Source organism: Rousettus aegyptiacus, unplaced genomic scaffold (genome assembly GCF_014176215.1).
Source record: "Rousettus aegyptiacus isolate mRouAeg1 unplaced genomic scaffold, mRouAeg1.p scaffold_m13_p_15, whole genome shotgun sequence".
Lineage (NCBI taxonomy): Eukaryota > Metazoa > Chordata > Mammalia > Chiroptera > Pteropodidae > Rousettus > Rousettus aegyptiacus.
Genome location: NW_023416290.1, coordinates 21,294,216 through 21,313,794, shown reverse-complemented (window position 1 = coordinate 21,313,794; position 19,579 = coordinate 21,294,216). Strand labels below are relative to the sequence as shown.

General features: G+C 34.5%; 1 protein-coding gene across 1 annotated transcript in view; it reads right to left on the bottom strand.

Moving 5' to 3' along the window:
* The window catches only part of PXDNL (peroxidasin like), a 435,474-nt gene that overhangs the window by 246,528 nt on the left and 169,367 nt on the right, over positions 1 to 19,579 (bottom strand). The window contains 1 exon segment of the mRNA XM_036232726.1: positions 6,451 to 6,522. Within this exon segment, the coding sequence (XP_036088619.1) occupies positions 6,451 to 6,522 (72 nt within the window).

Below are 19,579 nucleotides of genomic sequence, written 5' to 3'. Positions count from 1 at the left end.
CATTGCCTTCTCTTTGGCTGCCATGCTCTGCATATTAAATTAGCAAATGGCCAGAGAAGGAAAAATTGCACAGAATGTTTCGGTTGGCTCAGTGAGTTTCCTTTCCTTCCTGGATTTTAGCTTCTTTTTTCTTTATTAAGTTTATTGGAGTAACATTGGTTAATACAATTATATAATCTTCAGGTGTACTTTATAGTTGACAGTCCACTTTACTTCAGCTACCATATATTTGATCCCCTTTATCCACTTCACCCTCCTCCTACACCCCTATATTTGAAACCCTTTACCCCATCTACCTCTCCCCTCTTCCCCTACCCCCTATCCTCTGGTAACCACTAATGCATTGTCCATGTCCCTGAGTCTTTGTTTGTCATGTTTGTTTGTTGCTTTGGGGTTTCCATCCCACATATACGTAATATCATGTGATTTTCAACTTTTTCTGTTTGGCTTATTTCGCTTAGCATGATTATTTCGAGGTCCATTCATGTTGTCACAAATGGCAGTATTTCATGTCTTCTTATGGCTGAGTAATATTCTGTTGTATATTTGTGCCACAGCTTCTTTAGCCAATCATCTATCATAGGACACTTTGATTGTTTCCATGTCCTGGCCACTGTGAATAATGCTACTATGAACATCGGTGTGCAAATATCTTTTCAGATATGGGTTTCCAAGTCTCTGGGATAAATACCCAGAAGTGGTATTGCTGGCTCATATGATAGATCAATTCTTAGGTTTTTGAGGAATATTCAAACTGTGTTCCATAGTGGCTATACCAATTTGCAGTCCCACCAACAGTGTATGAGGGTTTCTTTTTCTCCGCATCCTCTCCAACATTTGTTATCACTTGTCCTTTTGATTATAGCTATTCTAACAGGTGTGACATGGCATCTCATTGTGGTTTTGATTTGCATTTCCCTAATAGCTAGCAATGTCAAGCATCTTTTCATATGTTTATAGGCCATTTGTATGTCCTCCAGAGAGAACTGTCAGTTCAGATCCTCTGCCCATTTTTTGATTGGATTGTTTGTTTGTTGTTGTTGTTGTTGTTGTTATTGAGTTGTATGATTTCTTTGTACATTTTGCATATTAGGCCCTTATTGGAGGTGTTGCTTACAAATATATTTTCCCATTGGGATGGTTGTTTCTTTACCTTGTTGACGATTTCTTTTGCTGAGTAGAAACTTTTTAGTTTGATGTAGTCCCATTCATTTATTTTAGCTTTTCCTTCCCTTGCCTTTGAGGTCAAATTCATAAAATCCTCTTTAAGTCCAAGTTCTTTCAGTTTAGTTCCTATGTTTTCTTCCATGCATTTTATTATTTCAGGTCCTTCATCCATTTTGAGTTAATTTTGCTGTGCGGTGATAAACAACAGTCTAATTTCACTGCTTTTCAAGTAGCTTTCTACTTTTTCCAGCAGCATTTATTGAAGAGGCTTTTCTTTCCCTACTATATGCTTTTGGCTTTTTTGTCAAAAATTATTTGCCAGTATAAATATGGGTTTACTTCTGGATTCTTGATTCTGTTCCATTAGTCCCTGTATCTATTTTGCTGCCATACCATGCTGTTTTGATTATTGTCACTTTGTAGTATAATTTAAATTCATCACAGTGATGCCTCCATTCTCATTCTTTTCTCTCAGGATAACTTTGGCAATTTGGGATCTTTTGTGCTTCCATATAAACCTGATGATTTTTTGTTCTATCTCTTTAAAAATTGCCGATGAGATTTTGATGGGGATTGCATTAAATCTATATAATACTTTAGGTAATAATGTCATTTTAACTATGTTGTTTCTTCCAATCCAAGAACACAGAGTATCTTTCCATTTCTTTGTATCTTCTTCAATTTCCCTTAATAGGGTCTTATAGATTTCATTATATAGGTCCTTCACATGTTTCGCTAGATTTATTCCTTTAGATTTATTCCTCGGTATTTTATTCTTTTTGTTGCAATTGTAAAAGGAATTATTTTTTCCACTTCTTTTTCTGACACTTCATTATTAGCATATAGGAACACTATGAATTTTTAAACATTGATTTTATATCTAGAAACTTTATTTGCTTATTGTTTCTGCTAGTGTTCTTGTGCAGTCTTTAGGGTTTTTTATATAGAGGATCATGTTACTCACAAATAGTAACAGTTTGACTTCTTCATTTCCTCTTTGGATCCCTTTTAATCTTTCTCTTGCCTGATTGCACTCACTAGGACTTCCAATGTTACATTGAATAGCAGTGGCGATAGTGGACAGCTTTGCCTTGTTCTTGATCTTCGAGGTAAGGTTTTTAGTTTTTCACCATTAAGTCAAATGTTGGCGGCTGAGGGTTTGTCATAGATAGCCATTATTATATTAAGTTACTTCCTTCTATTCCAATTTTGTGAAGTGTTTTAATCATAAATGGATGCTGTATCTTGTTGAAGGCTTTTTCTGCTTCTATTGATAGGATCATGTGATTGTTATTTTTTAATTTGTTTATGTGGTGTATCATATTAATTGACTTGCATATGTTGAACCATCCCTGTGCCCCTGGGATGAAGCCCACTTGATCGTGATGTATAATCTTTTTAATATGTTGCTGTATTCAGTTCACTAGTATCTTATATAGGATTTTAGCATCTATGTTCATTAGAGATATTGGTTTGTAGTTTTGTTTTTGTGTGTTATCTTTACCAGGTTTTGGTATCAAAGTAATATTGTTTTTATAAAATAAGTGGCAAAGTATTGCTTCCGTTTGTATTATTTGGAAGAGTTTGAGGAGAATAGACATTAAATCTTCTTTAAATGTTTGGTAGAATTCACTGATGAAGCCATCTGGTCTGGACTATTAGTTTTTGTTAGGTTTTTGATTATCGTTTCAATTTCCATACTACTGATCAGTCTTTAGATTTTCCAGATCTACTTGATTCAGTCTAGGAAGGTTGTATTTTTCTAAGTACTGGTCCATTTCTTCTAGGATATTAAATTTGGCGTTATCTATGTTTTCATAGTATTCTTGTATGATCCCTTGTATTTCTGTGATGTGAGTCATAATTTCCCCTCTTTCATCCCTGATTTTGTTTATTTGTGTCCTTTCTCTTATTTCCTTAGTGAGTCTAGCCAGGAGTTTGTCAATTTTATTAAGCTTCTCAAAGAACCAACTCTTTGTTGCATTTATTTTTTATATTGTTTTGTTGTTGTTGTTGTTTTCAATTTCATTTATTTCTGCTCTAATTTTGATGATTTCTTTTCTTCTGATGACTTTAGATTTCATTTGTTCTTCCTTTTCTAAATTTTAAAGATGAAGCATTAGGTTTTTTATTTGGAATAATTCTTCTTTTTGGAGATAGGCCTGTAATGACACAAAATTTCCTCTTATGACTGCTTTTGCCATGTCCCAAAAGTTTTGATATGTTATACTATCATTATCATTTGTTTCTATGTATCTCTTGATCTCTCTTTTTATTCCTTCTCTGACCCAGTTATTCTTCAATAGTATGTTGTTTAATTTCTATGTATTTGTGGCTTTTCCTGATTTCTTTTTGCAGTTGATCTCTAGTTTCAAAGCATTAGATCAGAGAATATGGTTGGTATGATTTCAACCCTCTCATATTTGTTGAGGCTATTTCTGTGTCCCAGTATGTGGTCGATTCTTGAGAATGTTCAATGTGCACTAGAGAAGAATGTATAAGCAGTTGTTTTGGGATGTCAATTATGTAAATGTCAATTATGTCCGGTTGGTCTAATGTGTTATTTAAGGATGTTATTTCCTTATTGATTTTCTGTTTGGATGATCCGTTCATATCCAAGAGTGGGGTATTTAGGTCTCCTGCTATGAGAGTGTTTTCATCTGTTTCTCCCTTTAGTTCTGTTAGTAATTGCTTTACATATTTCGGGGCTTCCTTATTGGGAACATGGATATTAAGAGGTGTTATGTCTTCTTGGTGCATGATTCCGTTTATTATTATGAAGTGTCCCTCAGTATCTCTCTCTACTTTTTATATTTTGAGTCTGTTTTGTCCCATATTAGCATTACTACTCCCACTTTTCTCTGAATGCCATTTGCTTGAAATATCAGTTTCCATCCTTTCACTTTGAGTCTATATTTGTCTTTGTAGATGAGACATGTCTGCTAGAGGCAGCATATGGTTGGGTTTTGTTTTTTGAACCATTCTGCAATTCTGTGTCTTTTTATTGGTGAGCTCAGTCCGTTTATATTTAGGATGATTATTGAAATATGAGGTCTTCTTATAGCCATTTTATCTTTTGCTTTCTGGTATCTCGGTATTTCTATTGCTCTCTCGTCCTCGTGTTTCTGTTTTTGTTTTTTTGTTTTTTCAGATTTTATTTTGGTTGGCTTTTGTAGGTTTTCCCTCTGATTCTTTTTGTTTTCTATTATATACTTCGGTTCTGACTCTATGGTGTGTGGTTACCATTACAAATATGAAAAACATAGTTATATATATATGCAGTCGTCATTTTCTTCTATGTGTACCTTATCTTCATTCCCCTTTGTGAATTTGGATCTTTGAATCTTCCCCTTTTCAGTCATTGTTATCTCAATTTGTTTCTATGTATGCTGAACACTCATTACTATCTTGTTATAGCAATTCTCTTCTTATTACTTAAGCTTATATTCTTAGTAAGGGTTGCGCTCCTCTGCTTCTATTTGCTTGATAGACACTTTGCTCCTGTGCTATATTTTTTGTTGCTGTTGTTATTTTATTTTAGGTGAGCTGACCCCTTTCAGAATTTCCTATAATGAATGTCTCATGTGGAGAATTCCCTTAATTTCTGTGTGTCTGAAAAGGTCTTAATTGTCCTTCATATCTAAGGGAGAGCTTAGTTGGATACATTATTCTAGGCTGTCAGTTCCTTTCACTTAATAGTTTAAATATTTGATTTCATTCCTTTCTGACTTGTAAGGTCTGCTCTGAGAAGTCTGATGATAATCTAAAGGATTTTCCTTTATACATTACCATTTTCTTCTTCCTGGCTTCTCTGAGAATTCTATCTTTGTCATTGATTTTTGATAACTTTAATATAATGTGTCTTCGTGAAGAGGTAGGTTATTCATTAATAATTAAAGTATTGTGTACTATACTCCAAAATGTGGACAAACTTAACAGAGATTATCATTTTGTTATATTCCTCTAATGAAGAGATTTGATAACATTTGGAAATATTAACAATTTGATAAATTAATACAATATTTGGTTAGTTACCACCTACAAATCTCAGTAGGCAGTGGTGGAAGCTTCTATGATGGTGTTTCCCAAGTATCAGACCCCCCAGAACATTCATTAAAAAGCAAATTTTGTGGGCCCCCTGATAAGTGTTAAAATCAGAATCTCTGGGAAGAGGCTAGACATTTTCATGTCCACAAGCACTACAGGAAATTTTTTTAACCATTACAGTTTGAGAACCATTGCTTTATTGTTAAGCAAGGAATAAACCTGCGGTACTTACTTTCTTATACTCTTACATCATCCTAACCTAAGATAATGCATATTCAGGCATTATTAATTGTAAAGAAACCAGATGGGAAAAGTATGAGTATAAAGTCATGATCTCAAATCTAAAGTTAGAAGGACTAGCTTGGCTATAATATGGTGAGAAGTTCAGCTAAATTGATACTATTACTAACCCAGTTATAAAAACATTTTGACAAAAAGATGAATGTACCCACATGGTTCCAACAATAATAGATATTCTTGACTTTCAGTACTTTCACTGTGTGTATTAATATAAATGCAGTATAAAATTATTTCAAATATTAAGCACTGTTAATACTTCTGAGCCTCCTGTCATCCTCTCATAGATTCTACTCTTTTTCATTTTAACAGTTACTGCATTTTTATTACATATGTTTTACTGTTGGGTTATTATTTACCAATCATCCCACAAGGTCAGACTCAGCTATAACATAGCAGGATCATGGGAATTTTGGTCTGGATCCAAAGCCAACAAACTGATAAGAACACAACAAATAATAAATATCTACAGAGTGAATAAAAATAGTGTTTTAAATATTAAAATTCTTATCAGAGATTAGCCATAAAGTTGCAATTTTTCTCTAAATGCATGATTTTACGGTTTTCATACTATCACTGACAAGGAAATCCAACAGCATACTGCGGAAAACATGGGCTTTGGAGTCATGAGTTTTACTTCCATTTCTATTACCCTAGCTATGGGACCCATAGACAAGTTTTTTAACTACTCCATCTCATGAAGCTTTTCTAAACAAATGTAATGTAAATGACATCAAATAAGTAAGAAAATCTCTCATATTCAGAAGGTAGCAAAAATATAGGCAGTGGAAAGAAATAGAAATTTTCCTGGTTGTGAGACCTCAAGCAAAGTTTCATTCGAGAACTAGCTGTTCTTTACTCTCAAAGTGACTTCTTTTAAACTGCAATACGACTAGCTCATAAATTTTGAAATCACACAAATAAGCAATAAGTACTCACAGAGTGTTCAAATTCTTGAATTTCTTGAAGATACTCCCAGGAATTTCTCTTATTCTGTTAAACCTCAAGTCTCTGAGAACATAAAAGGGGAAGAAAGATTATAATATGTTGATTCCAGTATCAGACTGGTATAATATCAAAACAAATTCTATATATGGAAATATGTTAATTAAGTACATTTAGTTTGGAAAATAATATTAATATATCAGGTGTCACTTATCAACTCAATACAATACTGTTGCTTAAGTGTAGATAAAGTTATTAATCAGTTAATTTTTCTTTATAGTCCAAGAAAATAATAACCTTTTAAGGAAAAATAAAAGCAAGTTAACAAAATAATTAGTTTGAGAGGGATGTTTCTGCACAACCAACATACTCTTTCATCAATTAATATATTACCTTATTCAGTATATAAATTATTAAGTGTCAACTTCATGCCACATATCATGGTAAGTAATAGGGACACGAAGATAAGATATGACCCCTGCTACTGAGCAGGCATAGTTTAGTTGTAAGTGACAAGCAAATTATTATCGTATTGGGATATAAAACATCAGTGATATAATAAAAGAACAGACAAAAGTGCTATGCACAGATAGCCAACATAAGTATTAGTTTTCCTAGAACCCTTTATCAGTAGGAGAACAACCTGATCCACTCATGTGACTTTGATGAAGATATCAATCATGTGCCTCGTTATCCCCCAAAAGAGTGAATAAGGACAGCCAACTGAAGGCACCATCTCCCAAGACACATTGTTTCTTCCATGGGGAACATAACTCAGGCAAAGCCAGCTGGGGTCCTTCATGAGCTTTGATATGGATGCTAAATAAAATAGTTATGTTTTTATCTGAGATTCAGAACTTATGGAAAAATTAACATCTAGGAATACTAGTGTCTGTCTTTCCCAGACTAGAAAGAGTCAGCCTGAGAATAAAGCCAAGCAGAGACAAATAAGGTCAAAATGTGGGAAAAGAAATAAAATCCTGGATTCAGCTATGCCAAATTTACTCCTTGACATTTAAGATACCTTGGGCAATAAATTATCATTTTGATACACTATGTGAGCTGAGTTTCTATCACTAATGCAGGGAGCATAGAAGAAAAGTGAAATAATTTATTTGGAAATGTCAAACGCCTGGAGAATCATATTGGAAAAATTCTACAGGGCATTAAGGTGTTGGGGGGAAAAAAAGCAAAACAAAACAACTCAAAACAAAACTATCTCTATTTCTCTTCAATTTCTCAAATTAAAAATTATTTGACTCATAAATTTTTATAACATTACCTAAAATCCTATATCTTATATATTATTTTACATTTCTCTTAAATTGACTTTGGGAAAATATGTACAATTTCATAAAAACTTATTTTCAAAAATAAAATAACTCATTGTAATTCTACTTTTTGGAAGATGCAATGCATTGCTTAATTTAACATCATGCATTGTTATTTGATGTGTATAGACTATAATTTTAAATGAAATTTTATTAGTTATTTGAGATTCACTTTATAAACATACAAGACATAAAGTTATATAGACTCTTTGAAAAACAATACTGATGAAGCCACTTCCAAACTGAGTCCGAGCCACCATCCCAGAGGAACTGCTATGCAGATCTTACTTCTCAAACCTTGGAATGTTTGGACTGGGCATAATAACTTTTGTACAGAGCTAAAGCAATGTTGTGTCCAAAAAAAACCTGTGTGCAAAGAAACAGGGAAGCAGACATTTTGACTACCTAAAGGAATATTAAAGATCTTTAGAATTAGCACCACCATGCATAGCTAAAGAATAATTTAGCTTATTTGCACCTATAACAATTTCTTCATTGGCTTATTAATGCTAATAGAAATTCCTTCACCTATTCATGCAATTATTCCCCCCTTTTCCTTCTCATAAATATCCTTTGCCTTCACCTCCTAATCAGAACACTATTTGGGTTTCTGCCTGAGTCAATGCTTCCCAGAATTGCAAATTTTTTTGTCTAGGATAATTGCTTGTTGCCTTTCACTTTGGCCTTTTATTTTTCAGTTAACAACCCAAATACCCTCAAAACATTGGTTTCCCCTTAAAGCAAAAGCTTTAAATAAAGGATTTTTTTCTCTCTCATTAAACCATAAATTCCAATAATCCTCCCAAATTGAGATTCCAATACAAGAAGAAACCAAACATAAACCTCCTTTGAGGCTTTGAAATTTTTTAAATTTCAGAAAAGTATAAAGGTGAAAATAATATTAACCCTTAGCTTTGTCTCCTCTCTCCAGATGTAACCACTATGCATCGGATGCCCCTCTTCAGACGTGTGTGTGTGTGTGTGTGTGTGTGTGTGTGTGTGTGTGTGTGTATATTCACATATTCATATATATGAATAAATATAAGATAAAATGTACATGCATATAAATATGAAAGTAAACAAAATAGGTAAATATAAAATATTTAGTAATTTTAAATTTATGAAAATAGTGTCAAATTTTATATACAGTTTTAAAATTTCCCTTTTTCTCCTCTACTACATCTTTTCTATATCATTCCTGTTGATATATCAAGCTCTAAGTATTTGTTTGTAACAGTTCTATAGTACTCTACCATGCAGAGAGACCACGACTGGTTTGCATATTCCTGTACTAACATCATTGTGATTGTTTTCAATGTTTTGCAACACTATTTGTAAACAGCATTGCAATACACATGTATACATGTCTCTTTTATACATGAAGAAATGTTTCTCTGAGGTAAGCAGTTAGAATTGGGGTTGCTGAATCATAGAGTATTCATATCTTCAGTTTTACAAATTAAGCTAATTTGAAATGTATTTTCAACTAAATACATTATAGCAGTAATATGAGTATTCGAAAATAATGCAAAAAGATGCTTGAACTAATCACCAAATTACAAACAGAATTTTCACTGGATTGATTTGGAAGTCAAAATGGTAAGTATGTGTGTGTGTGTGTGTGTGTGTGTGTGTGTGTGTGTGTTTAATCAAAATATCCTCATTATCTTTATTCACTAACAATAATAACTATAAAAATAAGTTCTCTTACCACAAGAACAGTCTGGTGAGAATCATCACCCCAAGGGTTATTCAGTGGACTGTGTGATACAGACTCACCATTCTTATAAGAAGGCAGACACAGGGAACTACTTCCTGAGAAGTAAAGTACACATAAAGACCCAAAAGTTTTCTCCAACTTGACTTAAATTCCAATAAGGCATTTGCAAGTGTCCCAAAATTAGTACATTAACACTTGGTTTTTTTGGCTAGCATATTCTACCACATAAACTTTTATAGTTAGATACACTATAAACTGAAATTCTGCGGAAATATCTTCATTCATAATTATAATTCCTGCATTTTAGATTGCATATGGAACATTATACAATGCATTTATTAGAGTAAGTGTGAGATAATAAAAACATATCTATTGATCTCTGTTCCCAGTTCCTGGCATGGTGCTCCTGAAACCTTGTAATTTCCTAAGTAATAAGACTATTAGAAGCATCTCTTACTCTAATATTTGTTTTTGACCCTCCTCCTGACACAGTACTACTCATAAGACCCTTGTAAATTCCCAAGTGACAACAGCACTAGGTGCATCTTTTGTTTTAGTGAGATGACTCTGGATGGACTCCTGGATGAGAGCATGTCACCAGAAAAACCAAGCTGTGACTAGAAGCTTGAAATTTTAAGCTTCAACCCCCATTCTCCAGACAGGAGAGAGGGGCTGGAAATAGAGTTAATAATTTATCATGCTTTCACGAGAAAGCCTCCAAAAAATCCCAAAATTGTGGTGTTTGGAGCGTTTCTAGGTTACTGAACATATCCATGTACCAGGAAAGTACTATACTTCAACTCTACAGGGACAGAAGCTTCTGAGCTCGAGACCCCCCAGACACTTAAGTTGTCTCTTTTTCTGGCTGTTTATCTGTATCCTTTATCATATTCTTTAATAAACTTGTAACTATAAGTAAGTTTTTCCCTGAATTCTGTAAACTGCTCTAGCAAACTAGACGAACCTGAGGAGAGGGTTGTAACCAGATCAAATGGAAATTTGGATAACCTGAGTAACTACTACTTGTGACTGGCATCTGAAGCAGGGTGGGAACAATCTTGTAGAACTGAGCCTTTAACTTTTAGGATCTGACACAGTCTCCAAGTAGATAGAGTTAAAATTAAGTTAAATTGTAGGACACCAAGCTGGGGTCACAGAAAATCACTTAGCATTAGGACAAACCTCCACACATTTGATAACCAAAGTGAAGTGTTTTGTGTGAGTAATAAAGGAGAAATACAGAGGGAAAACAAGTGTTTTCCTTTTTTTAGGACAGCAAATACTTTTTATATATAATTAAACTAAAAATTAGATAATTTGAATTCAAATGACCACCAAATATGAATTGTTCTGCTTTCCATGTAAATAAGTTTACCCCAAAATATAATTCATTTTCTAATATAGCTTCTATTATGTCCAAGATGTGTCACTAGCAATTTTACTTATATAAAACTTGTCATTTATATAAAACTTTCTTAACATAACATCTAACAATATATTTTCACTCTTTATATAATTAGAGTGAAAATTGAATTACATATCCTGAATAACTCATTGCATTAAATAATACTCATAATAACAATTACTATTTAGCACAATTTTTATTCCATTTATTGTTTATTTGAATTCAATTTAGAAGTAATTCTTGGACAAAATTCAACACCCATTTATGGTAAAAACTTTTGACAAAGTGGGTATAGAGAGGACATAACTTCAACATAATTAAGGCCATATATGACAGACCCACCATGAACATTATGAGAGATTTTCTTCTAAGATCAGAAAGATGACAAGAATGTCCACTCTCACCACTTTTATTCAACATAGTATTAGGAGTCTTAATCACAGCAACCAGACCAAGAAAAAAAAAAAAAAGAAATAAAAGACATTCAAATGGGAAAGAAAGAAGTAACATTGTCACTATTTGCAAATGACATGATACTATATGTAGAAAACCATAAAGACTCCACCAGAAAACTATTAGAATTCAGTAACATTGCAGTATACAAAATTAATATACAAAAATTGGTTACATTGCTATGCAATTTAGAAACAATTCTAATCATAGTACCAAGATAAAAGCTGAGCCTATGAAACTTATTGGGATTAGTTAAACATAAGTTTGTCTGTGTCTCTGTCTCCCTTGCCTGCTCTGGCCCAAGCTGCTGAATCTGAGGAAGAAATGTTTAATACTCTTCAGAGAGAGAAATTTGGAATTAATGTTTCTGACCAATAAGAGATGGGTTTTTAGCTTGAACACAGTCCAGAAGGTTCTTCTGCTAAAGGCTTTTAAAATGACTCCCCATTGCAGAAGGAGCCCAGAGACCAAGAATGGGCAGAAAGCAATGTGAACTAGCCCCCAAATTAGCAAAACTCAAGATCATGCCATTTAGTTCCCAGGGGAATTGTGCACACCAGGCCATATTCACAACCCAGCACACATTCTCTAGGTGGGTTAGATGGAATTATGTCATGTCAATGTGTGGAAAAGTTCAAATAAAGACCTTGCAGAGGAATAGAGAGGCTAGAATTTGTACAAATACTGAGGTTCCTAGTGTTGCAGAAAAATCAGACCAGCAAGAAACTAAGCAGCACTCAGAGAGTTAGAGAACTCAGGTTTATTACACCGGCAGTCCCAGAAGATCTAGTGCTCTGAAAATCTGGGCCCTGGTATAGGTCTTATCTGCACAGTTACAGTTAGCATGAGCCAATTGGTTAATTTGTCTTCAGGTGGTTACAGAGTGCAAGAATTGCTATGGGCTACAGGCAGTTACAGAGCATGAGATTCTCAGACAGAAATTTAGGCAATACATCTGTTATCGAGACAGAACAAGCCAAGGCAATACATCTGTTATCTAGACAGAACAAGCAAAGGGGAGGATGAGTCTTCAGTTGATCTTGAGGTCACCCTGCCTTTCTGCCTATGTGGCAAGCATGACTACAGAAGCAGAACAAAGAGCTGATTACAAGCTTAGCCATTTGAGTGGAAAATTCTTCTTCACTAGTATATTTTATAAATTACAAAATTTAGGACATATTTTATGTTAACACTAAACAAATGGGAAAATTAAATATTAACGAATGTTAACATCGTAAACACATACAAAAAAGTGCAATTGTCTATAATTATCTAATTCACAGAATTATGACATAATTCATTTTCAAAATTACATAATGTTTGCAGTACCAATGGCATGGTCCAGTTTAAGTTCTTAAAATGAATATGTTGCCCTTGAAATAGCATCAGCCTAGTTGTGTGACTGAATATATAATGTCATTAGGAGATAAAATCAAAAGTCTAAATTTGAGTTTCTTCTTAAAGGTGAGATCTAGGCCGCACAGCTCATTTGGTCCCACTATGGTGTGGCTCTTTCTAATAATGTCCCACATTGGAGATGATCTTCAATTTTATTATGAGTAAATCCCTGAGATAAGTGGGCCCATTTCAAGCCACTACCATACAGAGAGAGCAAAACAAATAAGGTGAAACTCTTAGGGACTGACATTTTAACAGGTCGAATTTTGACTTAGTATCCTACTTGTTTCTCTCATAACTGAGAAATATTCATTGCGGCAGAAAGCTTTATCTTTATGGGGGGCTGGGGGAGCAGAGCTGTATTTGAGCCAAAAGCACTCCTGTTAAAGGCAGGGATGGGACTAAGCCACTAATAACAACAGAATACAACTGCACATGTCCATGGAAAGCAAGAGGAACCAAGGTGACTCCTGATAGCTCGGCCATCATCTTCTCCAGGAGTTCACATCTGTGCACTCCTGCCTCTGGCCTGTGCCTGGAGTCAGAGCATAGTGCATACTATGCTTCCTGCAGCCCAGGGCCCCAGTCACTCTGATCCCAACTCCATGGAGTTGCTCTGTCCCTCTGTTTCCTGCCCCAGCCTGTGTCCCATGTGCCATTTTTTCAGCCATGGTGTCTAGACAATACCATCCTCACTGCCCAGACTTTAGAATCAGGGGAAGAATGTAAAATATTTTCCACAACTTCTCCCTGCTACCCTAAAGAGTCTTCTTTATCTTTCCATTTTATAGCCCCTCATGTGGGAATTGAAAATATATTTTCCAGGTCTGAGAAAATCACTTCGGGCACCATTCAGTACATGTCTTGCCTGATTCCCAATTGTGTCCACAGCTAAGAAATGTTTCTTGGTTTTCTCTGATCTCAGGTGCATTTTTGCCTACCAAATGCCTCTGTTGCTGTTTGTCTGCCTGATATTAACTAGTGGTGAAGGTTAATTATATGTCAACTTGGATAAGCTATGGTACCAATTTTGGGGTCAAACACCAGTCCAGATATTGCTGTTAAGGTATATTTTTATATGTGATTAACACTTAAATAAGCAGACTTTGAGTAAAGCAGATTATCCTCCATAATGTGGGCGGGTCTCATCTAGTCACTTAAAGCCCTGAAGAGAAAAAATTGGAGATTTCCTGAGAAAGGAAGAATTCAGCCCTCTGAATGCCTTCGGATTCAACCTGCAAGTCACATTGTCCCTGGTCTCCAGCCTGCTGGCCTACTCTGCAGAATTGTCAGCACCCACAAAAACATAAGCCAATTCCTTAAAATTAATCAAATTAATCTCTCTCTCTTTCTCTCTCTCTCTCTCTCATCTTCTGTTCATCTTATTTATTGGTTCAGTTTCTCTAGAAAACCCTACTACACCTGATATGATCTACTCTGCTGAAGTAGAAAGTATGGTGTCCATTCATTCCTTCATTCAATGAAGCTTTTCTGGAGACTTGCTCCCCACTAGGCTGAGTGCTATCCCTTACAAAGGTGGGACACATAGTGTCAGTAAGTGAAACAGTCCTGAGTAAGAATTGGGGTTGTAAGTCCGGGCCAGGGAATCTCAGCCAGAACTTACAAACTTATATAGAACACGTGCAGTTACTGAAGGGTCTGTTGAGATCACATTTTCATATCAGACGCTCTAAGGAGGATGCCACCAAGGAGTCTCCACTCTCAACAAGGGACTTCTGTAGAGTTCAAGTGAAGATCATCTCACCAGCTATACTGGCACCATCAAGTAAGGAACACAAGAAAAGAAGAGAGACCTCTTGGGACCTGTGCCTGGGGTTAGTGCAGGGCAGATGGTACTGGGGTTTTCTCTTTTATTGTTTTTTCACATGTTTTATATTTATCTACTATTTCCAACAATGGCTAAAGTGCTTATACAAAGTATAAGATACTAGAACAATCTTATATCAGTTCTTCAATCTAGCTTCTTCATTTTGCTCTTTAATAAAATTTCCAGCCCAGCTCCACACTATTTTCCAGAAATGGATTGCATCTCCTCTAAATGTATGAATTAACCCAAAGTGATTATAGCTCTCTCCACTGAAGAGATTACAAAATCCCTAAGATGAGAAAATCAATTACTTTGTGGGTCTTAAAATGCTGAACACTATTAAGTGCTCATATGAACTTAAAATTGGAAGATAATGGGGAACACACACACACGTGTGTGTGCATAAACATAGATTTAAAGATTGTACTTTTCTCTAATGTCCCACTTTCTTACAGAGAATAAATACTAATGTTATAATCTTGAAAACTTAAACTTTTTAAGAAGCTGTCTTACAGATCCAATCCCTGACTTCATATGCATCATAAAACTGGTTTCCTGATTTTTATTATAGTCTAATTTCTATCTCATCATCCTAAATGGAATTTCCTCTTTCCTTAAACAGTATTTCATTTGAAAATCCCTTCTTTTTCAAGGATTATGTGGTTAAAATTGACAATACCCTTTATTTGCACAAAAGAGCTTACAGTAACAATGTCTACGGAAAGTGTTAACCAGTCCAAATTATGGCAGCGCAGACATGATTATCCAGCTGCATTATTCAGGTAATACAAAGCATCCACATATAAAAGAAAGCACTGTAATTTTGAGAAGTCATGTTACTATATGTGGAAACCCAGAGAAAACAGAAAACCCTGACAAAACAGTTCATATTTCTTCTTCCTCTGTTTAACTGGTCTTTCCAGCAGATGTCACTAAAGAGTAGTCCTCTCTTTCAGGTCACAAAGTGATTTCAAAGGAGGTGAGACAGTTTAATCTGTTGTGATAAGTGTCATTTGCCACTAGGCTACAGGCCGAATAGTGTGCACTGAATCACACTCATTTGCACGTGAATATAGCAGCCAGCAGCAAAGCTTCACTGAAGTGATAATACACCATATCACATAAAGTAATAGCTTTCAGGGAATAAGCAGTTTTAAGTGAATTTTCACACAAAAGTAAAGTGCAGCCTTTTGAATGTTAAAACATTGCCAACTTTGTCATTTTGGTGAAAATGTATTTTAAAATAATAAGACTTCATTTTTTCAAAATAATTAATATAATTCACAGTATTAAGATCATTATTATACTCTGCAACAATTTCACCTTTTTTTGTCCCCTCTTCACATTAAGCATGGCTCTTCAGAATGCCCTGTGCCTGGGAGGACAGCCAGGATCCCAATAGGCAAGTACGGACACATTTGCACATGAGCCAGTAAACGTGGTGAGAGGTAGAACGAATATTACAGAATCGCTGAGATCAGACTTGATTATACTTTTACCTTGCATTACATTAATCTTGATTGTCCTTCCTGTTTGCTACAAGTGGGCTGCTACTTTGTTCCAGAAGAGTCAACAAGATTCCCCCTACCCAGCACCCACCATTTACTTGTCAGGAGTGAAGTCTACTTCCGAAGTGTCCTGGGTCACAAAATAAAGCTGAACCTGTTTGCATGGCCCAAATCCAGATCCACACCTCCTTACCTCCCCCTAAACACAGTGGGGGGCAATAAGCTGAGCTTTTTAATCACACCTTGGTCACACTGTTTTATAAGTCTATACATGCACACATGCTTATCTTTTACCTGAAATGCCTTTCTCTTTCTTTTCTCTCTATTACATTTTCAAGTATCTTTTGAGACAATACTCTCAGAGTATTGTCTGTGAGGCCCATACTCTCACAGAGTTTCCTCATCATAAAATGCAGATAATGACACTCAGGCTATTGTATTAAATGCCACGATTCATGCAAATCCTTTAGAATAGAGCTTCTCATGTAGCAAGTGCTAATAGTTGTAAATATTATTGTTATCAATATAAATTTTGCTATTATAACATTTTAAATATGACATTGTAATTGTCTAATCACAATGTCTGCTTCTCACCCAACGTAGTGAAATTAGAGCACCTTAAAAGCAGAGAGTTTATCTTAGTCATCTTTTTATACACAGCACAAATTTCATATTCCTAGTATAAATATTAAAATAGAGTATTGAATAATAATAAGTGGAATGAATGTATGGTCTATAACAGGCAAAATAGGAAATACTATAAATATATAACAAATGGAAAGTTAGGTTTCAGTTCAGTTGCATATAAGACACCTATATTAGCATTAGTAAATGAAAAATCAACTTTTGTAAATATTAGTGAAAACATACTCAAAATCAAAATCAATTTTTCATTAAGAAAAGAGAAATCAGTTAACTGATTGTACATTCCTCTATGAGTCTAACCAATCTGGTCACTGTTACTACAATTCTGTATCTGAGTGCCACACACCTGGTCAGCCCGAGCATTGGGAACTGTGACTTCTATGCCACAGGCACTCTCTAGGAGTCAAATCTCCATACACCAACCACTTCATTCCTGTAACTATTCAAAGAAGTGAACAAAGACATTAGATTTTGCAATGATCTCAACTTCTCAAATATTTTCGGGATATATATTTCTGTCTATAATTATAATAAGTTATTTAACATTTTTGCTTTATCTCTCATACCAAGATTTGAATGCCAACCATCATCCACAAAATTACATCTTCCTTTATTACTTCATTCAAATTTGCCTGGCCCAAGTTATCTGTTCACTCTTGCTGGGTAAAATCAATAAATTCGTTTGAGTCATCATACTTATCTTTTGGTGGCATTTGGTAATGATAGTTCTCTTCTTTTTTAAGCTTCTTGTTTGTCTCATTTCTCTCCAATCTGTCTTAGACTTGTTTTTCAGATCATGTTTTTTTTGGTTTACCTCTTAAATGTTGAAGTCCCTAAGACTATGCCCTCTTCTCTACTCCCTTATTCTTCTTGAGCAACCCTATTCACTCTTTTGGTTTCCATGAAACTGTACAAAAATAAGGAAACAGAAAATATATGTAAGAGTAAGGAAACATAAGTGTATGTGTATACACACATATGTACATGTATACATACACACACACACACACACACACACACACACACACACACACACCAAATCTCTACCTTTCTCTTAGATATCTCCCATGTCCTTGTGCAGACATTAATCCACCCACTTGACTTCTCTAATAGACAAGTAAATGTGCCAAAGATTCCTCAACTTTCCCCAAAGCCTAAAACATCTTCCTTTTCCTTCTGTTTTTCTTTAACCACCCAGACACAACAGAAAACTAAGAGCATATCCATATAGCTATCAATTTCCTGCATCCTTCCCCAGACAATTCCTGCACTTGTATCATCAGTGTCCTGATGATCCATCCTTTTGCATTCCTTACATTCTTCTTGTACAGAGCTATGGGAAATTTCTGTAAGAAAGCAAAAAAATTTTGTTTTGTTGTTGATTAATTTTATCTTTTAGTTTAAAATCCTTTATTGGTTCTCCCTAGCCAGCAGAGCCAAATCATAGTGCTTATCTGGCATATGAGGCTCTCCCTGCTTACCCTACTTCCTTGCCTTATCCTTTAAGCCATGCCAAAGTACTTTCAATCTCTAAAACATCTGAAGATGTATCACATTTTTATGCATTTCACCATGCTGGTATTTTTTTTTTTTTCATTTTAGAATTACTTCTTGCCATTCTACTCTAGAAAATACACACCTATCTTCGAACATTCTGCTAAATAGTGATCACTTCTGTAAAGCCATGAACCTCATAAGAAAGCTCGGTCATTACAATTGTATCAAAAAATAAATTAATTAAATACCTAAGAATAAATTTAACTAAGAAGGTAAAATACTTGCATACTGAAAAATATAAAACACTAATGAAAGAAATTAAAGAAGACACAGATAAGTAAAAAGATATTCCATGCCCATGGATTGAAAAAATTAATATTGTTAAAATAGCCATACTATCAAAAGCAATCTACAGATTCAATGCAACCCCTATCAAGATTCCAAAGACATTTTTTACAGAAATTAAAAAACATTATCCAAAAAATTTTATGGAACCACGAAGAGCCCAAATAGTCAAAGGAATCTTGAAAAAGTATAATAAAACAGAAGGTATCATGCTTCTTAGTTTCAAACTGTATTGCAAAGCCATATTAATCAAAACAGTATAGTATTGGCATAAAAACAGACACATAGATCAATGGAACAGAATAAACAGCCCAATAATAAATCTACACATATATGGGCAATTAACTTATGACAAAAGAGCTAATAGTATACAATGGAGAAAGAACATTCTCTTCATTAAAGGGTGTTGGGAAAACTGGAAAGCCACATACAAAAGAATGAATCCGAACCCATTATTGTACACCATATACAAAAATTAACTCAAAATGGATTAAAGACTTGACCCTAAGACTTGAAATTATAAAACTCTTAGATGCAAATAAAAGCAACAAGTTACTTGACACTGGTCTTGGTGAATACTTTTTTAGATCTGACACCAAAATCAAAGACAACAAAGTCAAACATAAACCAGCAGGACTACATCAAACTAAAATGCTTGTGCACAGCGAAGGAATTTATCAACAAAATGAAAAGGTGGCCTAATAAATAGAAGAAAATATTTGCAAATCATAAATCTGATAAGTGGTTAATAACCAAAATATATAAAGAACACATACAACTCCACGGCAAAAAAAAAGAAAAAAAAAATCAAAAAATTAAAATATGGGCAAAGAATCTGAATAGACATTTTTTTTTTCCAAAGAAGACATGCAGGTAGCCAACTAGTATATGAAAAGGTGCTCAACATCACTAACCACTAGGAAAATGCAAATCAAAAATACAATAAGATACCACCTCATGCCTGTTAGAATGGTTATTAAAAAAGACAAGAAA